A 25130-nucleotide genomic window follows, 5' to 3' on the forward strand; every position below is an offset into this window, starting at 1 on the left:
TGTTGACTCTGGAGGCAGCTGGTCTAGGAACGGGGCAACATCACACCAAAGCTGGCAGTCGTATATGCCCCAGATCGCTAGGGCATTGGCAGCTCGCACCAGCAGACTCGCCATCGATGAGATACTTTTCCCCGCATTATCCAATCTCTGCCCTTCCTTGTCTGGAGGAGTTGTTAAGGGGCAGAGGGGTTACGAGATTTCCTCTGCACTGCCTGCGAAATAACCGAGTCCGCTTTGGGATGGCCCATTAAGGCTGCCAGTCCATTGTCAGGTGCCCTGTATTTCTTATCCAGACACGGTAGCACAGGGACCACCGTCGCTTGGTTTTTCATAGCCTTCAGGCCCTCCTTCCACAGTTGATCTACAATAGGAATGGACCTTGTTGTTTTCCTGAAGGGTTCTTTGAAGTCATATAAGAAACAATCTGTGGCCACAGCAGGCATGGCCAATTTGAACCTGCCAGTAGCTCTTTCCATCAGCTGATGGAAACCTCCAATGTCCGCTGGCGGGGAATCAACTGGATCCGGAACTGGAGAAGAGGGATCCGGAATGATATACTCATCCCATTCAGTGGTATGCTCCGAATGTTGATCCTCATCCGAGGAATCATCATGGGCATCTACCAACCCGGAAGGATCCTGTTGAAAAGATGTCTGAGGCTGAGGGGATACCCGAGCAGGCAATCCAGGCATAGCTGTTGAGGCAGAAACCATGGCAGGCGTAGCAGGTGCTTCCGGAACCGGAATTGGTCTAATCGCCTTAGATTTGTAGTCCTGCAGCATCTTATGCAAGTCCTGAAGGAAAGAAGATGGTACTGTAACCATATCCTGCCCAGAATAATGTTGCGACTGGGCCACCTGATGATGTCCATCATCCTCTTGGTCATATGCCCTTCAGAGTCCGCCTCTTGACATTTGACCAGTAGTTGAGAGGGACTATTGGCATAGCTATATGAGTCCTGGTCATCTTCATCCGACTCCCCTTCCTCAAAGAGCAATGCTGGTGGTAAGGGGGTCACTCTCCTAAGAGATGTCATCTCCGGTGTAATTCTTGTCACTGAAATCGTAATTCTCTTTCAGAGGACAATATCGTCGATGGTTCCATCGTCGACGGTTGCACACACGTAGACGAGATTGGTGTCGTCGAAGACGTCGACGATGTAACTGTCGACGATCCAGCAGTCATCACAGTCAAAGTCGTTGTCGTCCTCGTCGACGAGACCGTCGTCGTCATTATCGTCGGCGACGCTGTAACTCTCATCGTCGACGCTGTGGTAGTCATCAACGTCTTCGTTGTCGACGTCTTCGTCGACGACGCCGTCGGTAAACCTCCCATCGACGCTGATGAAACTGCTGTCGACGCTTCCTTCTTCGACGACGATCCCTTCGTCGACGAATCACCCGTTGACGAGCTCGTCGACGGAACCAATTTCAACTTTGTCTTCAATTTCCTCGTTGACGGAAACTCTGCCGTCGACGCCTTCGTCGTCGAGGACTTAGAACTCCTCTCAGAAGACTGGGAAGAGGGTTTCTTGAAGGCTAAGTCAGTCTTCTCACCCTTGGAAGGCGTAGCTGGTCCTACCCTCTCATTTTCACCTCAGTGAGGAGATTTGCTCGGACCCTGACTCTCAGACTCACTGGGGGTCTTTTTTGAGGCCTTAGGAGGACGCTCCACAGAGGGAGAAGGGGAACCCCTACTCCTTTTCACTGACCTTCTTGAGGAAGATGCCAATGCTGTATCCTCACTGTCACTAGAGACAGTATCCTTCCTGGATTTCAGCTTCTGGAGCCAAGTCAGAAGCCTACCCTCACGGTCCCGGAGGGTCTTGGTCGAAAAGGGGCGCCAGATCTTACAGTCCGCAGCCTTGTGGTCAGGATAGAGGCAATAGATGCAGTCCTTATGTTTATCCTCCACAAAAAGCCTTTTCTTGCCACAGGTGGAACATGGCTTGAAAAGGGCCTTCTTCTCCTTGTCAGACATCCTGGAAAGCTGCTAACAATCCTGAAATAAATCTGAAAAGAATTTGAAGTAGAAATCCTGAAGAAACTCCTTGAAGAGTAGAAGTTGAGCAGAGCTCAAAGGAGACTCCCTAAGCACAACGTGCGGTAGAAAATCTGAGGCTCTGAGGTTCCTTCAGGAGGGTTCTAAGGGGTGGGGCACTTCTGATTGGCTGATGCCTAAGTTTGGTCTCTTTTACAAAAAGAGGGTGATATGCTACAAAAGGGAATTAGGCTTAGGCCTTTTTCTTTCTGTGTTGTACCTACTGCTATGGTATTTTTGTTACCGAGACTCCCATTCCGACAACGGGGAATGATACAAAAGCATGGGAATCTATGAAAGTTCCAATACTGGGGCAAAAGTTGGTCTGCATATCCCACATGAATGAGGACATGCTTGCGACAAAAGGGAGGGCCTTATACCTTGGGTACATTGACTTCCAAACAGCATTCAACAGTGTGGTCCGTTCACAATTATGGGATAAGTTAAACAACTGGGGCATACCGCACATGTTATTAAAAGCTCTCATAACGTTATACTCGGAAACATGGGTGAAAAGAGTCTCCTCCAGATGGTCCATGACCAACAAAATAAAGACCAACAAGGGATTAAAGCAAGCATGCATATTGGCCCCATTACTTTTTACTTTGTATCCGTTTGATCTACCAAAGTTGCTGGCAGGAGCCAGAGCATTCCCTCCAAAGTATGCAAGAACTAGTCAATGCAATATGTGGATTACAATACTGCGTGACCAAACCCAGGTGGGCCTCCACAGACTTTTGACAGCATTGACATCATCCTGTAAAGTAAACAGTCTGAAAATAAATACAGAAAAACCAAGGTGTTGATAGTCACCAGACAAAAAGCACAATGGAGGAAAAACAATCGAGGTAGTGACCGCATATAAGTATTTGGGTGTCTGGATCGACCATAGAGGAAGTTTGGCTACACACATATCCGCAATGCAGGGTTTGGTGCACTCCTAAGGAAGGGCTTTTATTAGAGTAAGGAAATCCATAAACACACTAAACCTTTGCCCTCTAATCTGAGTAATGAGTGCAAAATTTCCACCATCAGTGGCCTACGGTGCAATGATTATTAAAGACAAAATGTCGACATGGTTGGATACAGCTAAGTCTGCCTGCTACTGTAGAGTGTTTTCTCTTCCAGCTTCTACATGTCACGCTCAAATCTGCATGGAATTTAATTTACCATCTCAACAGTGGATGTTAAAAGCTAGGTTTGTCACCTAGTGCTCAAAAGTCAAACAAGCCCGGGATCACACTCTAAAGAGTCATATTCAGTCATTAATACATAACTCGGAATAACTCTGAATCAAACTGGCATACATTTTTAATGCACTGTATAAAAGAACTGTAAGCTCATGAAATTTGATCTAGGCCTTTACCCACCGCCAGGGCAGCAAAACTTCAGTTAATATCTATTGAATGTTATTCACATGCCATGAAAAAACTGAGACACAGAAGTTGGCCGTCAAACCTTTAGGACTGTGGAGGCTTGCCTCACTATTTATCATCTCCCTTAAAGCCAACAATGAAGCAGCAATTAATGAGACTAAGGTTTGGATTAATCCCACTGACGGCATACAAGTTTGGTCCGAGGTATAAGGAAGTCAAAGGTTTACGGTGCCGACTCTGCGGAACAAGGAGGAGACATTAATTCACGAGTTGAGCATCTGTGAGAATTTGAGTGCCTTGAGACCTTTGGCTCCGCCCCATCTGCCGCATTTTGAATGTACGAACATGCCATGAGGTGATTCGGCACGACCAGCTGCACGTTTTTTCACATTTATGGCAGTAGTAAGAACTTTGATGAACTCTGATAATTGTCCAGAATTTCAAACATGCTGCCTACGAGCACAGTCACCCTTTTTTAAATACTGATAATTGAAGGATCTAATTTCATCGAGTAATGGTGACCATAAATTGATATATGTTTTTATAAAACGGAAAATTGCTTCTTTATTGATTTTTATGTATGTAATTGCAATGATTTTAAGTGATTGTGCAATAAAATGCATCTATGTTTAAAAGTTCATGAGAGAGAACCAGTAGTCCTGTTGTTTACTGTCAAAGCGATGAAAATGGGGGCCATACTGTCATGTTTTATAAAGAATACAGTGGATACTCATTCAAGGAAGCAAGAGAATCTGGGACACTCCTCCTGATTTTGCAAAAGATGGTCACCATAGCTTTACTTAGGCAGTGACAATGTGATGTGCATCCTACAGAGCAGTCTCTTTAATCAACATGGACACTAAAATATTATTTAACATTATTACGAGGCTGCTTCTCTGTAATGTTGACCGTGTGCTGCCAGAATAGGTGGGATTTATTCCTAGCTGCTTGATGGCTTAGAACCTCTGTACAATATTTGCCATGCTACATCATCTAGGCCCTGAACTGGAGGGAATGATCACATTTCAGGATGCCGGAAAGGCATTCAACTCTAAGGAGTGGAACTTCATGTTCACACTGATAAGGAGGGTGGGACTGGATGAGGAGATCATAGGTTAAATTTCACTGCCTCAAGCCAATATGATAGTAAAGGATCGAATATCAAAGCCTATTGTTATCATAAGGGGTCCTGTCAGGGGTGCCCCTGATCAACACTACAATTTGCCATCGCTTTGGAGCGTCTTTGGTAGATAGCGGAGTCAGATTTCTCTTTAGAAGGATAATATCATCCCGTACATCTGCCTTTGCAGCACACTTTTAGGTGGAAGTGAATCCAGTCCGCAGTTTGCAGTTTCCCACGGACCGAGGAGAGCGTGAGAGAAGACGTCGACCGCTGAACCCCTGCACTGCCGAAGCAACCGGCCGTCTTTGGCTTAACTTCATTGCTCTGCATTGGGTCTGCGGGGGTTGAGGAGTAGCGCTCTAGCGGAGTAGCGCCTTACCCGTCACCAAAGCCAGAGGCCCGTTGGTGGTGCAGGCACAGGTACACGCGGCAGGTGCTGGAGGCTCCATAGGGGTGCCGGACGCCTCCCTCCCCCGCAGTACGGGGGCTATGGGCTATTGCTGGAGCCGTAGCTGCAGGCAGGCGCTGAGGTACTGGGTTTTTCAGAACCGGTACCGAACCGGTAACCCAGCGGTGTCAGGGTACACCCTAAGACTTCGAGTACTTTCCTGATTCAGACACAGAAACTCAGAGTCTTCGAGGTGAAGTCAAAGATCGAATTTATTGGCTGCAACCAAGTAACAGGCGTCCTAGAAGTACAACAACACGGTGTGTATATTCTCAGGAGACTGCTCAATCTTACAAAGCCAGGCTTCTCTTTTTATACAAAATATTAAGCTCCAGGCAAACATTCTTACATTTACAGTAGACTATTCACATATTTTCACTACAAAGAAAAAGCAGAGTCAGGATGACAAGCCCACATTACAGTTCGTCCAGCCCACAACAAATTACCCGGCAAGGCCCAACATTTTCATCAGATATCGGTGGACCCCCAATAAAAACGGGCACCTCCTCATCATAAAGCAAGTGAGAGAAAAGAGCAGGGACAGGTGTGAGCAAGATTAGGCAGGGTGTGTGTGCGATGAAAAGGGTTTATGGCATGTTGTGCCTTGATGCTATCTCGTTCGGCCACTGGGAGAGGAACTGACCAAACAGGTTTGGCCTTGGGCAATGGTTCCAGCTTGCCCAGGTCACAGAGAAGTCAATTAAGGTGTACGTGTCCTTTGATATCGAATTTGGCTGTAGTTATAAGCCTATGTGAGGGCAACTCACAAAATGTCTGCCAAACACAAAATGGAAGCCAAGGGTTCAGGACGAAAATGATGATTTCGAGGTGAAATCGTCACTCGAATATGACGAAAATGCTTGTACATAGTGTACTAGCCATTCTCGGTCTTTTGATATAAAAATCGTCATGCTACGACGAAGTTTTATTCACGAGTCCAGAATATTCAGAACTACAGCTCTTCCCAAACGAGCCCCCCCCCAACCAACGACTGTTTAGATGCGGCCACTCTCGGCCTTGGATGCGGCAAGGAACTGCAACCGCAACCTTCAACTTTAACTTAATCACGGCAGGAGCCATTTCTTAAACGCGTCATAAACGCCCTTCAAAAAACACGGCCGGGGCTGGGGGCCGCTAAATTGCTTATTTGCGGAGGGGCGCACCTTCAATGCCCATTTCAACCGCCCTTCTAACGTTCCGCCGTCGCCCATCTAACACGGCTGGACTATATCTTTGTAAAAGCCTCCGTCTTAGTGTGGAGGAAGCAGCACCACCACAATGGTTGGAGCCACAAACTATGCTAGTTACTGGGTGAAGCAACAAACGCCAGTTGCAAAGGCTGGAATTATGAGGCGTCCTTTTTGTTTTTCCTCTGCTTGTTTCTACTCAGTTGAAAACCGTAAAGGCCTTTAGAATCTGGCAGTAGCCGCAAAGCAGCATTCGACCGTGGCCAAGCAACATTTAATATTTAAGCATTGCACCACGCACCAAGGGCAGTTACTTAAGAAGTTACTTAAGCCCTCCTTGCATTAATAAGTATATCTGCTGCTCCCACAACATCTATTAGCTCGGAGTCCCCAAGATATAGATTCTGGACTCTGGACCTGTGAAGTGGGATTGCTCCGATAACCAGATAGCCAGGCAGTCTCTCAACTTAACCTCCACTGATTTCCACTGACTCATCAACTACCATTACTCTAATTATTTCAAATAGCCTAAAAGCCTCAACGAGACTACTTTCCACTGATACGACCTTAGCGCAACTACAAATATAAGAACAAGAAAATCAAATCTGGCACAACATCAAGAAAAGCCTCGTTCCCACAAAGCAAGACGTCAAAAATTTAAATTGTTCTACCCCTAGGGCCAAGCCCCAAGGAGGGCCCCTTGGAGGACCAGCAAACAGGAGACTTACTACCAGCACTAGTACTAGCACCTGCAACTCCGTTAGGAAAGAGTCCTACTCCACACAAGCCCATGGCTAATAAGAACAGTTCCAGCTCTAGAAAAAGAACAACCAGCACAGACGACAACAGAGATATAAGAGATTTTCTTCGCCATACAACGTCAAACGATAAACTTGGTGGATCGAGAGGAGTAGTGAGCTTACGATGCTCAGGACAACTCATCAGTATTGTCAGCCCTCCTACAGATATCAGCAACACAACTTTAAGACCACACTCATCTAGGCCCCTTGCCATTCCACACTCACCAGAAATAATTACGGTTCGGGGGGCGGAACAGCACAGACAAATACGGCACCAGGCATATCTAGCCATAACAGCCCACGCAATCCAGCAACCCAACAACTATGGGACATGCAAACAGGCCTCGTGTCTAATATACCTAATGGGGTCAACGAAGCCAATGGAGCCAGCATAGCCAATGCACACATAATAAGTGCATCAGCAGAAACATTAGATACCTACTCCTCAAACCACAGTGGGCCTGTACATGACAATGAACCCCTGACCCCCAGCACTCTCAGAGGGGGAGCAGAAAAAGAGCAGAAGCCGCCCAGAATTTAAAACCATTTATCACTATTTAATAATGCCCTGACCTCAATGGCAAAAGCAGCAATAATGCATGCAGATAAGCTGGACGTTCAAATAAACATACTACAAACAGTTGCTGATTTGATTTCAGGAATAGATTCCAAGCTAGAACACTTGAACTCTCTGATTCACAGAGCCTAGGCAAATACAAAAGTGACAGTTAAACAAGAGGGCTGTGGCTGCGGTCCCATATTGCTCAGCTTAGAAAAGCTTCCAGAGACTGAATACACTAATTGAGGATCTCAAGGAAGAAGCTACCAGGCAACGAAATATCATTCACTCCCAGGAAAACACCAAGGAGCCTACAACCACTAAAAACTCGCAAAACTCGCAAATCAACGACAAAGAACCTCAGCAAGACACAACTACGACAAGGGCAGTGGATGAGCATCCATGCAGAGCTAAAGAAATTGCAATAGAAACTAACCCCAACTCTGACAAGGATTGTGAAACTCAAAACACCTCAAAGCTGACAAGCTCAGAAACCCATCATCTTTCCCAGAAAAACAAGAAAAAACTAAAAAAGCTAAACAAACAATGAAAAAACAAATCTAATAATAATGGCTCCATTATAAAACCAGGCGACTAAGGCACACATTGTTGATCATTATGAGACTAATATTCCCCCTCAGACACTGTACCTAAATGAAAACATCGCATGTGCAGCTATATCAGGTACAATTAACTTCGAAACTAACTTTGTTGTTATTGCGGATGACCGCACGGACCACGGATTAAATCCTGTGGATATGAGGGAACAAAAAGTAAGCTGGTGTTCCAACCACTTACAAGGACAGCAAACCAGGGAAGGAAAGCACGACTTACAAAAAACCCAGGAACCTAATGTAAAGAGGCCTCTGCTGACTCAACCAGTAGACAAAAGTAGGAGCAGTATGAACCAAGAAACAATACAAATTACCATCCTAGCATCAGACCACAGTGCATCTCAAGGCAACATTGACCCTACCACTAACAGAGAGATGGAACCTGCGCCGACTAGATCACAGATCGAGATGAAAGCCCAGCAGCTGGTGGCCAAAACAAACCGGGCATAGGTTAATGTCGATACCCTGGCACAGAAAACCCCAAACTCCACAAAGGTCTATGAACCACGGGAGACGATCATCCAACAAAATGTGCCTTCTACAAAACTCGACGACCAGAAAATATTGCTGTACCCTGAATATGTCTCACAGGGCAGGTGGGATATTCTTAACCGCAGCAATCTCCTAAAACTTTGCGCCAATATCCCAGGATTAGAAAACATACAAACAATGGACATTGAGAGTGTTTCCTTCCTCACTCCAGGACTAGGCGAGATCAATGAGACCCCAGAGCTAATCCTCACCAACCTAGCCATGGCTGAGACCTTAAAAAGAAACAATTGGAAAACTGGGGCATAAAAATCATGACCCAGACTGTGTTAAAATGCCCAAATCTCCTGAAAAACAGCAATTTGAAGGAACCAATAGTTTCCCAAGAACAGAATACTCAGAAAAAGACATCCACAAACAACTTGCTTTATTTACTGCCATCAACAGTGTCCATTCTTCACGGGACCAAAAGCGGCACAAAAATAAATTTAACAAGTGATAGCATAATTAAAATAACAACAAATCTGGGACAAGGCATTCGGTCTTGCTCAATGAAGGAGAATACCAACAAAGACTGGTCTTGGTTGTCAAGGGCCTTACATCCCAGTTCCTAATACCCGTCCCCCTGCAATCAAGGAGACCACACCGTATTTGCCAAAAAACGGCTCTGTCAAACACAGTAATTCGACGCCCATTATTCAAAGATTAAACATCATGACCTGGAACGTCTGTGGGATTTCAAAGCTCGTGCACAATCCAGCGACATTGGCTTTTCTAGAAGGAGCAGACATAATCTGCACCCAAGAAACGTGGGCAACTTACCCAATATCAATAAGAGGTTACGTGGAATTTTGTAAACCAGCCATTAAAGCCAACATATTTGGAAGGCCATCAGGAGGGATTTCTATATACATCAAGCACTCCCTGAAAATGCAATTCACAGAAATAAAAACAACGTCAAGTATGTTCCTGGCAGGCACCCTGAAAGGCCTCTCTACAACGAATGGTCCGATTTCAATACTCTTAATTAACGTTTGTTACAATTCTCATAGGCCGGGTGCCAAGGACAAGCTGACCCAGCTGATTAGTCAGATAGAAACTCTCCTCTTACAGTTTGCTTCAATGGAATTCATCATCCTTGGGGACTGTAATACACACAACATAGGGGTCTCTGCATTACAAAGCAACTATTCTGGGGCCACTGACGCCTTCAATGCCCTGATGCAGTCTTATAATCTACTAACAGTTCACTCTCTGTTTTTAAAGAACGCGCCAGAGGCAGTTTTTGCTCCCACATATGACAATCAAACAACAATAGTGAAGTGAAGTGAAATGGCACTTATATAGCGCGCTACCACTCCAGGGAGTATCTTGGCGCTTCGGTTCCTGATAGTCAGTTGGCAGCAAAATGTCATGGCAAAACTACCTGTCTGCAGAGAGGGTTAGAGAAGCGCCATGCATCCGGAATCTGGCTGGGACTAGATCCATGTTTTTAATAATTTTCTAAATTTTTGCTCTGTTGCAGATTGACACTGGGATGGAGGTAAATTATTCAAAGCTCTCGCGCCAATCACAGCAATGGATTTTCCTCCTCTTTTGTCATTTTAAACCTGTGTCCGTGACGGATGATATTGTCTAAAGTACTTGCGCAAATACAGTGGGCCTTGATGGTGGAAGGCTCTGTATGTGATGGTAAGAACCTTAAACATGATGCGCTTGTGTACTGGGAGCCAATGTAGGGCATCCAAAGCTGCAGAAGCCGAGGACTTTCTAGGCAGTCTGAGGACCAACCTAGCGGCTGCATGCTGGACCACTTGAAGTCTGTGCAGGGCTGATTTATTTAGCCCTGCGTACAGACTGTTGCAATAGTCCAGCCTGGATGTTATTAGAGCTACAGCAACAGTACGTCTGGCACTCAGGGGAAGAAGATCAAAAAATGTCCTAAGACTCCTGATGATACCAAAGCATATCCCTGCTACTTCTTTGGCTTGCTGATTAAATGACAAAGTATTGTCAAGCTTAATGCCCAGATTTCGAGCGACATTGATAGTCTTCGGGGGAGCCTCTACCTTTTCAGGCCACCAGTCTTGTGGGGAAAAACAGTTGTTAGGACCAAAAGGCACAATCTCTGTTTTTGCCGAGTTACATTTTAGGTGATTTTGTGTCATCCATTTAAAAGTTGCTGATAGGCATTCTTTCAATGTCAATTCTGCATTAGATTGATTCTTATCAAGAGTCAGAACAAGCTGAGTGTCATCAGCGTAGGCGATAGTATTGATGTTAAAGGAAGAAATTAGTTTTAGTAGGGGGACCATATAAAGGTTGAATAAAGTGGGGCTTAAACTGGAGCCCTGCGGAACCCAGTTTTCGCGATTTATTCTTCCGAACAAAATTCGCCCAACGTAACGATCTGGCGCCTGTGCGCCAGATAGTTTTTAAACCATTCGAACACAGTTCCTGCTATGCCTGCATTAGCAAGGCGATGTAAAAGGATAGCATGGGAGACCGTGTGGAATGCTGCTGAGAGATCTAATAGGATCAGGACAGCTAACTTGCCCTGATCCAATGCAGCACGAATGGTTTCGGTAGATGACAAAAGTGCAGATTCGGTGGAATGGTGAGTCCTGAAACCTGCTTGACAGGGATGCAGAATTTCATTTTCTTCTAGGAATGCCATCAGTTGTTTATTCGCACAGGATTCTGTGATCTTGCAGATGGCAGGGAGAAGAGAGATAGGGCGTAGGTTGGACAAAGTTGTAGGGTCCTGTAGCGTCTTTTTCTGTAACGGTCTCACTGCCGCCACCTTCCATTTTAGGGGAATCTCCCCTGATTGAAGGGACGAGTTGATGATGGAGTTAATACACGGATTAACCTCCTGTATTATAGATTTAAGCAAGGTAGGGGGGGCAGGGGTCGAAAGGGGATACTGATTTAAGGGCAGAAATTCCCTGCAGGGAATCTTCTAGACTAATATGGCTAAAGCTTTCCCATCTAGGATGAAGAAGGTTCATGTCGGTTTCGTTCCCAGACACTTCTTCCTCGACTTGGGGAAAGTCTTTTGTAAGTGTATCTATTTTCTGGGTAAAGTAGTTGGCAATATCGTTACACAAGGTCTGAGACGGGGGGATCTCTTGGGTTAGAATTTTAGGCTTAGTGAAGCTATTAACAATTTTAAAAATTTCTTTTCGTTTGTTGCAGGATGCTTCGATGCGGGAAGTAAAATACTTGATTTTAGCAGCTTTAATAGAGGCATGGTATGATCTCCTAGCTTTCTTATATGTCTCCTTTGCATCATTCTCATAGCTCCGTCGCCATTTGCGCTCTAAGAGTTTGACTTCCACCAATTGTTCTTTTAATTTGTCCTGGAACCAAGGAGCGGAAAATCTCCTTTTTCCTATGCAACCTCTAGTTCTATCCGGATTTCTAATTTTATTTCCGATCTCTGTCATCCATCTCTCAAACCTCTGGTAGTCTATGATGGTGTTCCCTGAGAGAGTTGGTACACTCTCCTTGGCCCAACTACCAAGATCAGAATGCTCCATAATTATTCCCCAACTAGGAAGGGTTTCCCTTTATTCGCTACTTCCTTTGCCATCATCTTGTTCCCTTTTATTTCAATAAAAAATTCAATGAAATAATGGTCCGTCCAAGTCTGTGGTATGGGGTCTTTTACCGTCATTTCCTCTAAATTGGAACTAATACAATCAAGGGAGTGCCGCGCCTTGTGAGTAGCTCCTAAAGTCCTGAGCGATAATCCCAGAACCTGCAGAGTTTCTTTGAAATTAGAGGCGTAATGATCCTTGGGGTCCTCTAAATGAAGGTTCAGATTCCCAACAATAGTAAAGTTGGCGTATCTGAGGGTCAAGTCACCCAACACTTCTCCAACGCTGGCAAGAAACTGTGTGGGTTGGCAGGGAGGGCGATAGAGCAATGTTCCCGAGAAAGTAAAGGTGTCGTGCACTTGTATGCAGAAATTCAGGCTCTCAGTTCCTCTAATATCTGGAAGCTCCCTAATTGAGCATTTATAAATGTCCGTATAGATGATGGCTAAACCACCCCCACGCTGTTCTACGCGATCTTGTCTGCAAATAGAAAAACCAGGGGGTAGGGCATGAACTATGTCTGGATTAGACCACTCCCGAAGCCAAGTTTCTGTTATGAATAGGCAGTCCAGCTCATTTTCATTGACCAAATCGAATATGTGGAAAGAGTTTTTGCACATTGAACGTGCATTTATCAGACCACATTTCATATATTTGGGTTTCTCTTTCTTAACACTAGGAAGGTAAGGGTCTAATGTGTGTCTACAGACACGGCAGCTAATAGGGCCTACCCACTTATCAACGTTAAGGGCATGAGTGCAGTTGGTGTGAGCATATTTATTCAAGGCTAATATATTCCCTCTCGTTAGATTCGTTACCTGTGCATAGTAGTTGGCCCTTGGCCCGTCCTCGCCGCGGACGAGCGCAGACGGGCTGGACTCAGGCTCGACTCCAGCGTGACTATGGCGCGTTCGCTGCGCGAAGCGGTGGCCATCTCCCTTTGTAGTCCCTTCTAAAGCGCAAGGGCGCTGGGACTTGTAGTTCTAACCTGCAATCGTGAGGGGGCTGATCCCCCGTCTCCGGCCACAGCACCCAGTCGTCTGTGAGCTCGGAGGGACACGCGCAGAACAATGCGGTATGTGGATTAACGATTGGGCAATATTAAAACACAAATTACGCCGCAAATGAAAGCAATGTATAACAATATTTTAAAAACACGAACAGGCTATCACCCGGCTTCCGCCTCAGGTGCTAAAGAATAATAAGGCGCAGTAGTCAGAGGCAATATGGTAGAGTTTTGCCAGGCTACTGCCTCAGATGGAAAAGGAATCTCGCGACTCCCAGTACACCTCCTCCCTTTGTAGTCCCTTCTAAAGCTCAAGGGCGCTGGGACTTGTAGTTCTAACCTGCAATCGTGAGGGGGCTGATCCCGCGTCTGCGGCCACAGTACCTAGTCGTCTGTGAGCTCGGAGGGACACGCGCAGAACAATGCGGTATGTGGATTAACGATTGGGCAATATTAAAACACAAATTACGCCGCAAATGAAAGCAATGTATAACACAATATTTTAAAAACACGAACAGGCTATCACCCGGCTTCCGCCTCAGGTGCTAAAGAATATTAAGGCGCAGTCGTCAGAGGCAATATGGTAGAGTTTTGCCAGGCTACTGCCTCATATGGAAAAAGGAATCTTATTAGAAGAATACAAAACCTCACGGCAAATTACACAGTACAACAGCGAAATGAAAGCGACCATGCCGCTTTAACAACCACGTTAAATCTCACAGTAGATACTCACTACACTTTGTGCAGCATTGGGACATCTAACAGAGATGAATTGCATGTGCTATCAAGAAGAATCAAATGGGGGCCAGCGCCAATCAATCAGTTTGAAAAATGGAAAAAAACATGGGCTGGCTGGAAACACAGCGCAGACAACAGGTGCGCAATTGACGAATGGGATCAGGCTGCACACAAAATAGCGTTACTGCTCCAAGGAGGCACAACAGGCAGGACCCCCCCTATACCCGTCACACACGTTTGGACGCATTCCAGCAATTAAAGAGAGGGCTAAACAATTAAACGCCAAACGTAGGGCCCACCAGAAAACAGTCTCAGAATCTGTCAAAAGGCTACTCAAAGAAGCTGCAAAAAGCCATTCGAAGGAGGTTTGGGCTGCGAAACGTGAATGCATTGAGGAGAAATGGCTGAAGATCTTCGACTTACTGAGACCTTGCAAGTCGCAAGAGTTCTGGCGATATTTAAACACTTTAACCAAAGGAGACAACCATAGAGAGAACTCACTCGACGCAGGCACCTGGGCTGCACATGTGAAAACACTGTTAAAAGAAGATGAAAGCATAACCTTGCCAAATAAAGGCGTTAACGTGAGTGGAGAACTGGACATTACTGCTCACACGCCAAAAACATTGGATGACCGTGCTCTCCCAGGAAAAACTCTAGTTCATATAACCTTGAAAAAGATCAGACACAATGGGGCACCAGGACTCAACGGCCTGCCTGGTTCCCTCTTCAGGGCTGACACAGACTTCTGGACAGACAATCTGACTAAGTTATATGCTGAATGACGGCTTTTTGGGGAGGGTCCGGATTCCTGGAGAGGGTCGCTATTGCACCCTCTACATAAGAAAGGGCCAAAATCCATTCCACAAAACTATCGCATGATTGCCCTCCTTGACACCGAGGGCAAGGTCTATGCGAGCGCCCTCCTGGTGGAACTATCGAACTGGGCCAGTACTGAAGGCCTTCTGCCCTTTTTCCAAACAGGGCTTAGACCTGGGGCATCAACAGTGGACAATATAATAGCGCTCTCATATCTAGCACATCAAGCCGTGTCACGACAAAGCCTGCCGCTTTTTGCTTGTTTTATTGACTATTCGGCAGCGTTTGACGGCGTAGACCGCTCCAGCCTTTGGCAGAAGTTGGCACGCTGGAATATCGATCCATCCTTATTACAAGCAATCCACTCATTGTACTCGAGAACTTGGGTAAGAATTAAACTTTCGAGCGCATCTGCTACAGAGAAAATTGATACGGATCGCGGCCTAAAGCAAGGGTACGTTTTAGCCCCGTTGCTCTTTAACTTATAAACCGAAGACATGGGTCAGGCCTTGATTGGAGCCACATTAGCTACACCTAGGATTGGGCATACCAAGATCCAACTAATGCAATACGCAGACGACCTGGTACTGCTAGACCACACAAAAATAGGCTTACAAAAAGCACTTATGGCTCTGGGAACTTACAATGCAAAACATAAGCTGGTTGCCAACCCATCCAAATCGAAAACAATAATCTTTGGACAATACCCCAAGAAAAAGCTGGCAAGATGGAGGCTAGGCCAGCTGACATTGGAGTGCACACAACACTACAATTATTTGGGGGTTTGGTTTTGTGAAACAGGTCGCCCAGGAGTCCATCTCCACAAAATGCGGACGAAAGGGAAAAGCATCATCTACGCCCTCTGCAAGCTATATGCCACTCTACATAGCCCCACAACAAAGGCTATCCAAAGATTCCTGAGGGCGAAATTAATACCATCACTTAATTACGCACAACAGGCATTTGCGGGGAAAGTAGCAAGAGATCTAGAAAAAAATTAATTGCTCAGCCTATAAAAAATTATTAACCTCCCTGCATGCACCAGGAATAACCTAGTGCTGTTAGAATTTAACTTGAATCAACAAAAGCTGAGCAAATACTTTTTTCTTACCATGGGGGCCCCAGAGAATACAATGAAGTCTATCATAAACAGTATCTTTCTGGAACCCGGTAATCCCTGGTCAGCCAGCCTTGCTGTTGCCAAAGACGTTTTGAAACTTGCAATAGAGAACTGGGACCCCAAGATAATCAAGTAAACTGCCATCAAAAATACAATAAAAACTCAAGTTCGCCTTTGCTCTCGCATCTCAGACATGGATTCACTGGAATCAAGAGGCTTCCACGAGTTCCAAAGCCTCCCACATACAGAGTACAACCCCAAACTACACCTTACGCAGGCAGTGGGGAGACAAGCCCTACACAGGATCATCGCGGTCAGATTACATCCTCTTCCCCTTAAAGAATTGTAGCCCTCCGGGTCGACAAAATTGGCGACTACGGAGTGTCGGCTCTGCAAATACAAACGTGAGTCCTTGGCCCATATCCTATTTTGCTGCCCGGCCTTGCGTCTAGTCCGCAGACTATATCTTAGGCCCATCCTGCTACAACGGGGGACTGAAACTGCAAAGGAGGCAGTCCTTAAATTGTATACACTGGACACCGTGAAGCATATGGCTATGTTTGGTACATTTGTACAACAGACTCGAATGAAGCTGATGGACTCTCCCAGTTAAGTAATCAGACAAGTTTTTGCACTGAGGCCATATACCATTTTGAACTAATTGCTTAGCTTAACGAGAGCATGAACAACTGTTGGCCGAGCTCAAAAAAGCTTTCTTGTACTAAATGATCATTGAATTTTAGACCTGTAGATTTTAATTATAATGTTTAGTGTTTTAAATTGTCCCACTTTTAAAAATGGAGTGTTCTGTTTTATTGTAATGGTTTTAAGTAACCACACAAATAAACTATTCATTCAAACTTTTAGCCAGCTTCCCAGGACCTCCTTTAGAGCCATGTTCTTACACAATTACTCCATATGAGCAATCTCCATCACCTACTTTCTCGGACGTATACAGGGGAAGGAGAAGGTGCCGCTGCTCCCAGATGGGCGATTTTGGGATTCTTAGAGTCTCTGTTGTAGGCCTAGCAGTGGCAATTCATTTGAATGCAGACTAAAACTATTTCACTAAACAGTAGAAGACTAAGTTCTTACACAGAGTATTTTACATATCCATGAAGCCTAACTCATTCAGATCAGATTTCAGCAGCGCTCAGAGTATTTAATCGAAACAGCATGCTAATGCCGAAGGCTTCAACTGTACTGAAAGTCTATCTTTTCGATATTTAGAGAAATGACAGATGGAGCCTTAGAATCCTCCTCATTAAGGACATCATAGTGGCATGTCAAAGATATTCCCAAGTCAATCTGAAGATATGTGGCAATAGGGCTACTATTACTGATAAGGAGAGCAGCTTACAACAGGGCTAGGCCCCAACAGTTGATGCATGGATAAGAGATTTAATAAATTGGAACAATGTTGCTGTCACTTACATGCCCCTTTTACCCCTCAACCTCGCCCCCATAAAGTTAGTTGGCGTCCACTTCACAACTACATATTAAAGAGAATAGAGAAACTATAACGAAGGTTGAGCTCACAGTCTGAAATATGAGCAACGTTTAGGTAATCAAATATACACATCAATCTAACTTTGATGGTATTGATACATTCCTTGTGTACATTTGCAACATTTGTAACATGATAGGTCATCATTGTAACTATGATTCAAGGAAAATCATTCGGCCAATGTATGAAATACACCACACAAACTGAATGTTCTGCTACTGAACTGCTGTAATATTGAAAATTTCTCTTTTTATTGTAATGTTTAAATAAAAAGAAATCTTTAAAACATGTTTTCCTAATTTTCTGCTGTACCAGCAGATCACTAAACCAGTTCTCATAGCTCTGTTTTGATGAAATAGCTTCTAAAACCTCACTGTAATTAAGAACGTTTATGGAGACATCAGGGATCATTTTACATTTCTAATAACTGAACTTGTTAGTGCATGCTACTTGTGATTTTCTGGAAGATGAGGGAGTTTGGAGGTTTGCATTAACATCCTACTCAAAGATCTTTAACACACTTCTTCACATAGTTAGTCCTTGGTCTCCATCAAGAAACTGGAAGCACAGGTGCTAAGCTCTGCAAAAACACAGCATATTATATATATTGTACTGTCACTAAGGTATCCAGCAGACAATGACTATTAAGATTGCCAACAAAGCATGAGACAATATTGGCCCCTGGAACAATTATTTGTACATCCCAAATGGAAAAGTACTGCAAGATGACGGACAGAATAGAATAGGTAACTCTGAATAAATGTTATTTTGTTTATCATATCAAAAATCCATTTATAAAGATGTACACCCATATCACACAAGAAGATGTACTTTCTTGAAAACAGATACAAATTTGATTTGATTTTAAAAGAATAAATGAAAGCCTAGGTGCTTTATTTCTCTTAATAGAGATACGATACTGCTCTGTTACATGTTTTACCTTCATCAAGAGAATCAGTGCAGCTGCTCTTCTCTAAAAGCTGGTCCTCACTCCCATTTAGGTCCACCATGTCTAGCGAAGCCGACTGCCCACTCCGCCTGGTACTCTGTTTCCTTTCTGAAGTCAGCAAAGGGCTCTTCTTACATAGCCTTTCACTTTCAGTCTCCTCTTTTAGGCTCTGCAGAGATCCCTGGGGAAAAATAGATCAGTAAGACACTTGAAGCAAACTCTGGTGTAGGGAACTCAAATCAACTAGAAGCTACTAAATGCAAATTAGTTATGGTTTCCTTTGCTTTATGAACAGATCTTCATGCTGTTTAGCATGCCGAGATGCATCAAAAATCACATGCCCACTGGTAGTCTCTCTTTGCCTCCAGAATGTTGAATGATCATCCCTTGAATACAAGAGCTTGATCATCCCTGCAAGCCTCCAGGAAACTTTTATAAGCTATCTCCTTTTCCACTTCCAGTCACCAACATCGGACTTTGTATCCCTTTCTCTACTGATCTACTACCAAATTTTATGCAGGCAACATTTTTCCCTCAGCTATATACATGTCCTTCATGCTCCATGTAACCCTGCTGTACTTCTAGCTTTGATTGCTCAAGTATTGTACGTGTGTTGTATTTGTATAGTCTGAACCTAGCCAAAAGCAGTGAAGCACTGTACAAGGACTTCCAGGATTTTATAAAGGGACATTCATGGAGAGGGGCACAAGTGGATGACTGTTTCATTCTGGGAAACAAACAAAAGACTGGGAAGGACTGTAGGATGTGGAGGACCGGTTCTTGTCTGTAGGCAGCAGCAAAGAAACGGAGTGTCAAGAACAAACAATTCTGTGTCAGGGCCAGTAGAGTGAGCACAGTGCCCTTTGGCTCCTATAAAAGGGCTGGGAACTAGCAAGATGGTGAAAGGCAACTCTGCACTGGCTGTATGGCTTCTGCTCTCGCTTAGTACGTCACCACATTGCATCCTTTCACGTTTTTTGTTGTGTTCCCTTCCAGAGTTCACGTTCCTCCTGTTTTATTTTTAACCTATTTTCCACGTTAGGGTCCAGCCCTCCATTAACTTTGTGCAAATTGGTGCGATCACTACTGTTGCTTTTGCCCGAATGTGCTCCGGGTACTTCCCGGACTCCAGGTGTTCCCTGGTGCCTGTTAATGACATATCTTCTGAAGTATCCCAGTGAGCCCAAACTGCCTTACGTGTTTTACTCATATACATTAATTTTCATTGTGCCACTTGTTATTACAGGGCCTTCTGCCTAGTCCCTGAAATAACTAATTCCAACACCATCCACTCCGGAACACAGTACTCCTGTATGCCTTTCCCATCTAAGCACGCAATATCTAAAACATCCCTGTATCCATGAGATAGACCACCACAATACTGGTCTAATTTAGAAAAGAGTTGATGATGCACATTAAAAGAATCTTCACAGTAAACATTCATTGGTTCACAATCAGGGAGAAGGCCTGACATTTTAACAAACTCCGAAAACAGAGTCTCCTTGAACAGGACCACGCCCTGCTTGTTATTGTACCACATGGTGTGGTTCTGAAAAATGTGGATCCGCAATCGTACTGGACTCGAGAATAAAAACTTCGTCGAAATAGGACGAATTTGGTATCAAAAGACCGAGAATGACGAGTACATCAAGTACATTTATTTTCGGCATATTCGAGTGACGATTTCACCTCGAAATCGTCATTTACCTTCTAAACCCTTAGCTGCATGTTGCCCTCTACATAGGCCTTAATCCAGTCGAATTTGATTCCACAAGGACACATACTCCTTAATCGACTTCTTCCTGACCCCAGTACAAGTTAGAACCATTGCCCCAGGCCGAGCTCGTTAGGTCAGTTCCCTCCCAGTGGCCGAGCAAGATAGTATCTAGGCCCAACCGGCCATAAAGCCATTTCAGCACGCACACCTGCCATATCTCGCTCACATCTTTCTCCACTCCTTTACCTCACTTATTTTATGGTGGGGAGGTGACCATTTTTATTAAGGGTCCAGCGATATCTGATGAAATGTTGGGCCTTGCCGGATGATTTGTTATGGGCAGCACGACGTGAAATATGTACATGTCATCATGACTCTGCTTTCTTTTGTAAAACAGTAACCATAAATGAAATACCACGCACCCAAGGAATGTTTTGCCAAAGGGTGAATATTGTGTATAAGAAGAGAAGCCTAACTTTGTGAAAGTGTGCAGTCTCCTGAATATACTTGTATCGTACTTCTAGGACCCTGTCACCTTGGTTGCAGCCAATAAAACGAATCTTTGACTTCACCTGGAAGACTCTGAAGTTTCTGTAGGTCTGACTCAGGAGAACCCGAGGTCTCTGGTGTGTTGATCCCCTGGCACCGCTGGGTTACCGGTTCTGTACCGGTTCTTAAAAACCCAGTACCTCATTTGGCGCCCAGCGTTTGGGGCGATTCCAGTGGTACCAATCAGCCTGAAGATCGTGAGGAGCTTCGTGTGAAAATTCCGGAGGAGGGCCCACCACCTCATCGACCCCTGCATGTCGACGTGGTCCGAAGGTCTTTACTGCGAGGTTCCCCGCTTCTCGACGGCTACAAGGACTGCTGCCCTGGCTATCGCCCTGATGTTGGACCCTTGAAATTTTCGGTAGAGCGAAACGCTGAGACGAGTCTTCTGGTGAAGCCATCGATATTTTTCAGTTAAGTATAAGTGGAGCGTCTCCTAGTCCTTAGTTGGACTTACTTTGTGGTATCTTAGAGATACATAAAGGTTTTTATTGGTTCTTGCAAGCACCATAACCGAAGGACTCGTGTTTTCACGAGCAATATCGTAATCGATAACTCCTTTGAAGTTTTGGAACTAGACTAGAGAGAAAGGATGCCTAGTCTTAGACTCGGGAATTGGTTTTGTCTTGGTAATAATAGGGACTCCCGATTGGAGGACTCATGTCCGGTTCCTCCAGTTGGAACTCCGACTTACGAGCTGTACGTTAAACATGGGGTAGGCCCCATCGTTTACAACGAGGTATGGATTAAATACACTAGGAAAGACGGTGTTTTAAAATGGCCCCAATATGGTAGCTTTGATTCTGAGATCTTAGACAACCTTGAAGTTAAACTCTTCAAAAAGAAAGCCCGGCCGGCGATGTTTGACTCTTTCCGCATATGGCGCAAAGAAGCCAAACAAAAAGAAATTAAATTAGCTAAGAAAAATAAGAGAGAAGAGGGACTTTCAGTAATGCAAGCTGCCGTGCAGTTTAAAGATAATGAGGAAGAGCAGATAAATGAACAATTGCACAGGCAACGTAAAATGGCAATAGATAAGTGCTATCCAGTTCTGCCGTCTCTTCAGCAAGGGACAGGAAAAGAGCGTGAAAAAGACTAATTAATGTCGCAATTATTAACTTCACCACCGCCCTATGCGCAGAATGCTACAGCACCCCCGCAACCTTTAGTTGCGCAAGCTGCGCCTCTGGCTCTTCCACAGCACCCACCAGCTGTTCTTCAGCTGGCTCCTACTTCTTCGGTGCTGCCTCCTTCAGGCCCACCGACCACTTCTGCTTCATCTATGTCTTCTACGATTTTGCCTACTGTGCTTACTACATCTCCTAATGCCCCCTCTATGATTTTGCCTAGTACCACATCTATTATTCCTCATACCTCTTCTGCCGTCTCTGCACCCGCCTTATCTCACCCCGTTCTTCCATCTGTTTGTTCTTCCGTTTCACCTTCCCTTCGGCAGAAAATGGCCAGTACTGTTACTAATCTTCTTTTACCCCTTTTCGGGTCGCCTGCTACGACCCCTAACATAAGTAGAAGACAGTTGCGAAGTCAACTGCCTGATTATCAAGAGAGAGATTCCCTGAATAGTTTAGCTCGGAAATGGGTCATGGACACTGCAAAATATGATTTACAGTCTGTCATGGAAGTTTTCCATCAATGGGAAACAGCGACACAGAGATATGTGTTCGAACAGATGTGTGTTTTTCTTTGCCAAGATTTAGAAGACAATGATCAGGATTGCCTCCCACAAGAGATGTGTCGTATAAGGTTTAAGTTTAGTCTGGGTATGATTGTAGGTCCCGATGTAGAAGAAGCAGTTGAAATGCTATTATCATATCGAAGTAAGGGAAGTAGTTCTGGGTCACCATCGGAATCTAGTGCATCTAGTAGGAAAAAGGCACGACAATACCCTATGAGAGAAGTTCCCCCGCAGTGGAGAGAGGGTGACGCGACAGCTGTCCCACCTGTCCTGCCCCACTTTCACCGCGTATGGGTACATGTTCCATGGAAGCGAGCTGAAGTTTTAGCACTCAAACAAACACTACCAGATCCGCGTAAAAATCCTGCAGGGTACTATAAAGAATTGTCGCAAACTGCTGGGTCATGTATTATGAATTTGGCCGATATCGATATGTTATTCGGGAACGTTGTTCCACAGCCTTTATGGGGAAAAATTCGTCATATAGATCATGACCAGGAATTAGGTGACACGTGGGCTAATATTACTGTTGCAGATGCACGACAAGTTGGTGGTGCCAAGCCTGAACCCCTGATAGCGGAACTACCTGGTAGGATAGTAGATTACATGAAGACAATAATGCCTGCGGTACGTGTAAATTGGGATAAGTTATCTGCATGCAAGCAAAAGAAGGAAGAAACTGTGTCAGATTTCTTCACCAGATTTGAAGAAACATTCATTGACCACAGCGGTCAAGATATGACCACAGAAGGTGGTCAGAGATTGTTTGTCGATAAATTTGTGCACAATCTACTTCCAGACTTGTGTAGGAAATTAAAAGATTCAGAAAGCTCTTGGCCAGTATCATCTTCAGCCCAGATATTAGCTACCGCACAGTACTATGAGAATAGAGACAAGGATGAGAAAGATAAAGTAGAGAAGAAAACTAGAGAACTCAAAACGAAGGTTTTGCTACAGCAAGCCTATCCGCCACGTGGTGGTGGTAATAAAAATAATAATGGTCCAAATCACTATCGGAACATTTTTCAGCAGCCTCAGAGAAACTTGCAGAGATTCGATTACAATCAAAACCGCGTAGGTCCCAACCAGTGTTTATACTGCAAACAAGAGGGTCATTACAAATATGACTGTCCTGCCACAACGAACAAACGAATTTTCTGGTGTAAGAGGTCGTGGTAGTCAGCAAGCGCCCAGAGGTAGAGGGCGTGGAAACACCCCTCAGGACGCACGTCCCCTTCCACCACAAAACTCTATGAACAGGTTTGACCAGCAAAATAACGTATCTGACAGGACAGCGCAATACTACGTCGATGAGTATTACACAGAAAATGAGCAGTGGGAGAATAACGATTGCTAGGACAGCCTTAGACAAGGAGAGGGAGTTGTTTCAGTTCCAGTAGATCAGAGTGGACCTTACGTTGAGGTGATTACATCGGGTGTGTCAGAACCTTTTCTGTTGGATACTGGTGCTACAAAGAGTTCTATTATGCACTCCAAACTCCCTGGCGCACCTTTGTCTGGCGAAATGAACGTTTCCGTAGGTTTTTCTGGCGCCCCGGTTAGAAATCCGATTTCTGACCCTTTATCTCTTTCTATTGGTCCTTGTGAATTCGAAGCACCCCTTATTTTGACAACAGGTTGTGGTGAAAATTTGCTAGGATTAGATTTGCTAAAAAGATTGTATGCGACTTTGTACTGTTCTCCCTCAGGAGTACAACTGACTTTAGGTAAGAAAGTGGTATCTCCCATGTATTTGTCGAGAAATACGCTTCCAGCAGAATTGGGACTCCTTCCGGATATTCTTTGGGCTACTGGTCCGAATGATGTAGGTCTTTTAGAAATCCCACCATATGTTGTAACATTGAAGTCGAATGTCAAAATGCCACGAATTCCCCAATACAGAATATCCAATGAGGGCGAAAAAGCTTTGCTAGCGATTGTTTACGAGTTAATTGAGAAAGACGTAATTGAGGAAACACGAGGAAATGTTTGCAATAGTCCTGTTCTGCCTGTTTTAAAACTAACTGACCCTTCTCAGCCACCTGTGTATAGATTCGTGATTGATCTTAGGGAAGTAAATAAGATAGTGGTGCCACAATTCCCAGTTGTCCCCGACATTACAACATTATTGACTATGATTCCAGCATCCGCATCCTGGTTTTCGATGATTGACCTGAAGAATGCTTTCTTCAGTATCCCGATTGCGGAGGAAAGCAGGGATATTTTTTCCTTTAGTTTAGGTGGTCGCAGTTTCCGCTTTAAACGCGCTCCTCAAGGCTACTGTGAAAGCCCCTCAATATACAGTCAAGCTCTGAAAAGCCAGCTCGACGCAATGGTTTTGCCCGAAGGTTCCACTCTCGTACAGTACGTGGATGATTTGCTCATAGCTGCGGATACTGAGAAAATATGTAAAATGGCCACGTTGGCACTACTGCGTCATCTATGTGATCTACATCACAAGGTGTCACTTTCCAAGCTCCAATATTGCCGACAAGAAGTGACCTACTTAGGTCATCTCTTATCGAAGGAGGGAAGGAAACTGACCCCAGAAAGAATTCAGGCAATAGCAACATTAAATGTGCCAAGAACGCAGAGAGAAGTACGCGCTTTCTTGGGCATTACATCGTACTGTAGACAGTGGATTCCAAATTTTTCGTTATTAGCCAAACCCTTATTGGCACTAACGTGCACAAATACACCCAATCCCATTCCTTGGTCTGATGAGTGTCAGAAAAGTTTTCTCGAATTACGCACAGCATTATGTTCGGCCCCTGTGTTAGGTAACCCCAAC

General features: G+C 44.7%; 1 protein-coding gene across 3 annotated transcripts in view; it reads right to left on the reverse strand.

Moving 5' to 3' along the window:
• The window catches only part of GRAMD1C (GRAM domain containing 1C), a 1372139-nt gene that overhangs the window by 465352 nt on the left and 881657 nt on the right, over nucleotides 1-25130 (reverse strand). For all 3 annotated transcript variants that reach the window (XM_078656659.1, XM_078656660.1, XM_078656661.1), the window contains exon 9: nucleotides 18369-18558. In XM_078656659.1, coding sequence (XP_078512785.1) covers nucleotides 18369-18558 — 190 coding nt within the window. The remainder of the gene's footprint in view (nucleotides 1-18368; nucleotides 18559-25130) is intronic.

This window comes from Lissotriton helveticus, chromosome 8 (assembly GCF_964261635.1).
Source record: "Lissotriton helveticus chromosome 8, aLisHel1.1, whole genome shotgun sequence".
Taxonomy (NCBI): domain Eukaryota; kingdom Metazoa; phylum Chordata; class Amphibia; order Caudata; family Salamandridae; genus Lissotriton; species Lissotriton helveticus.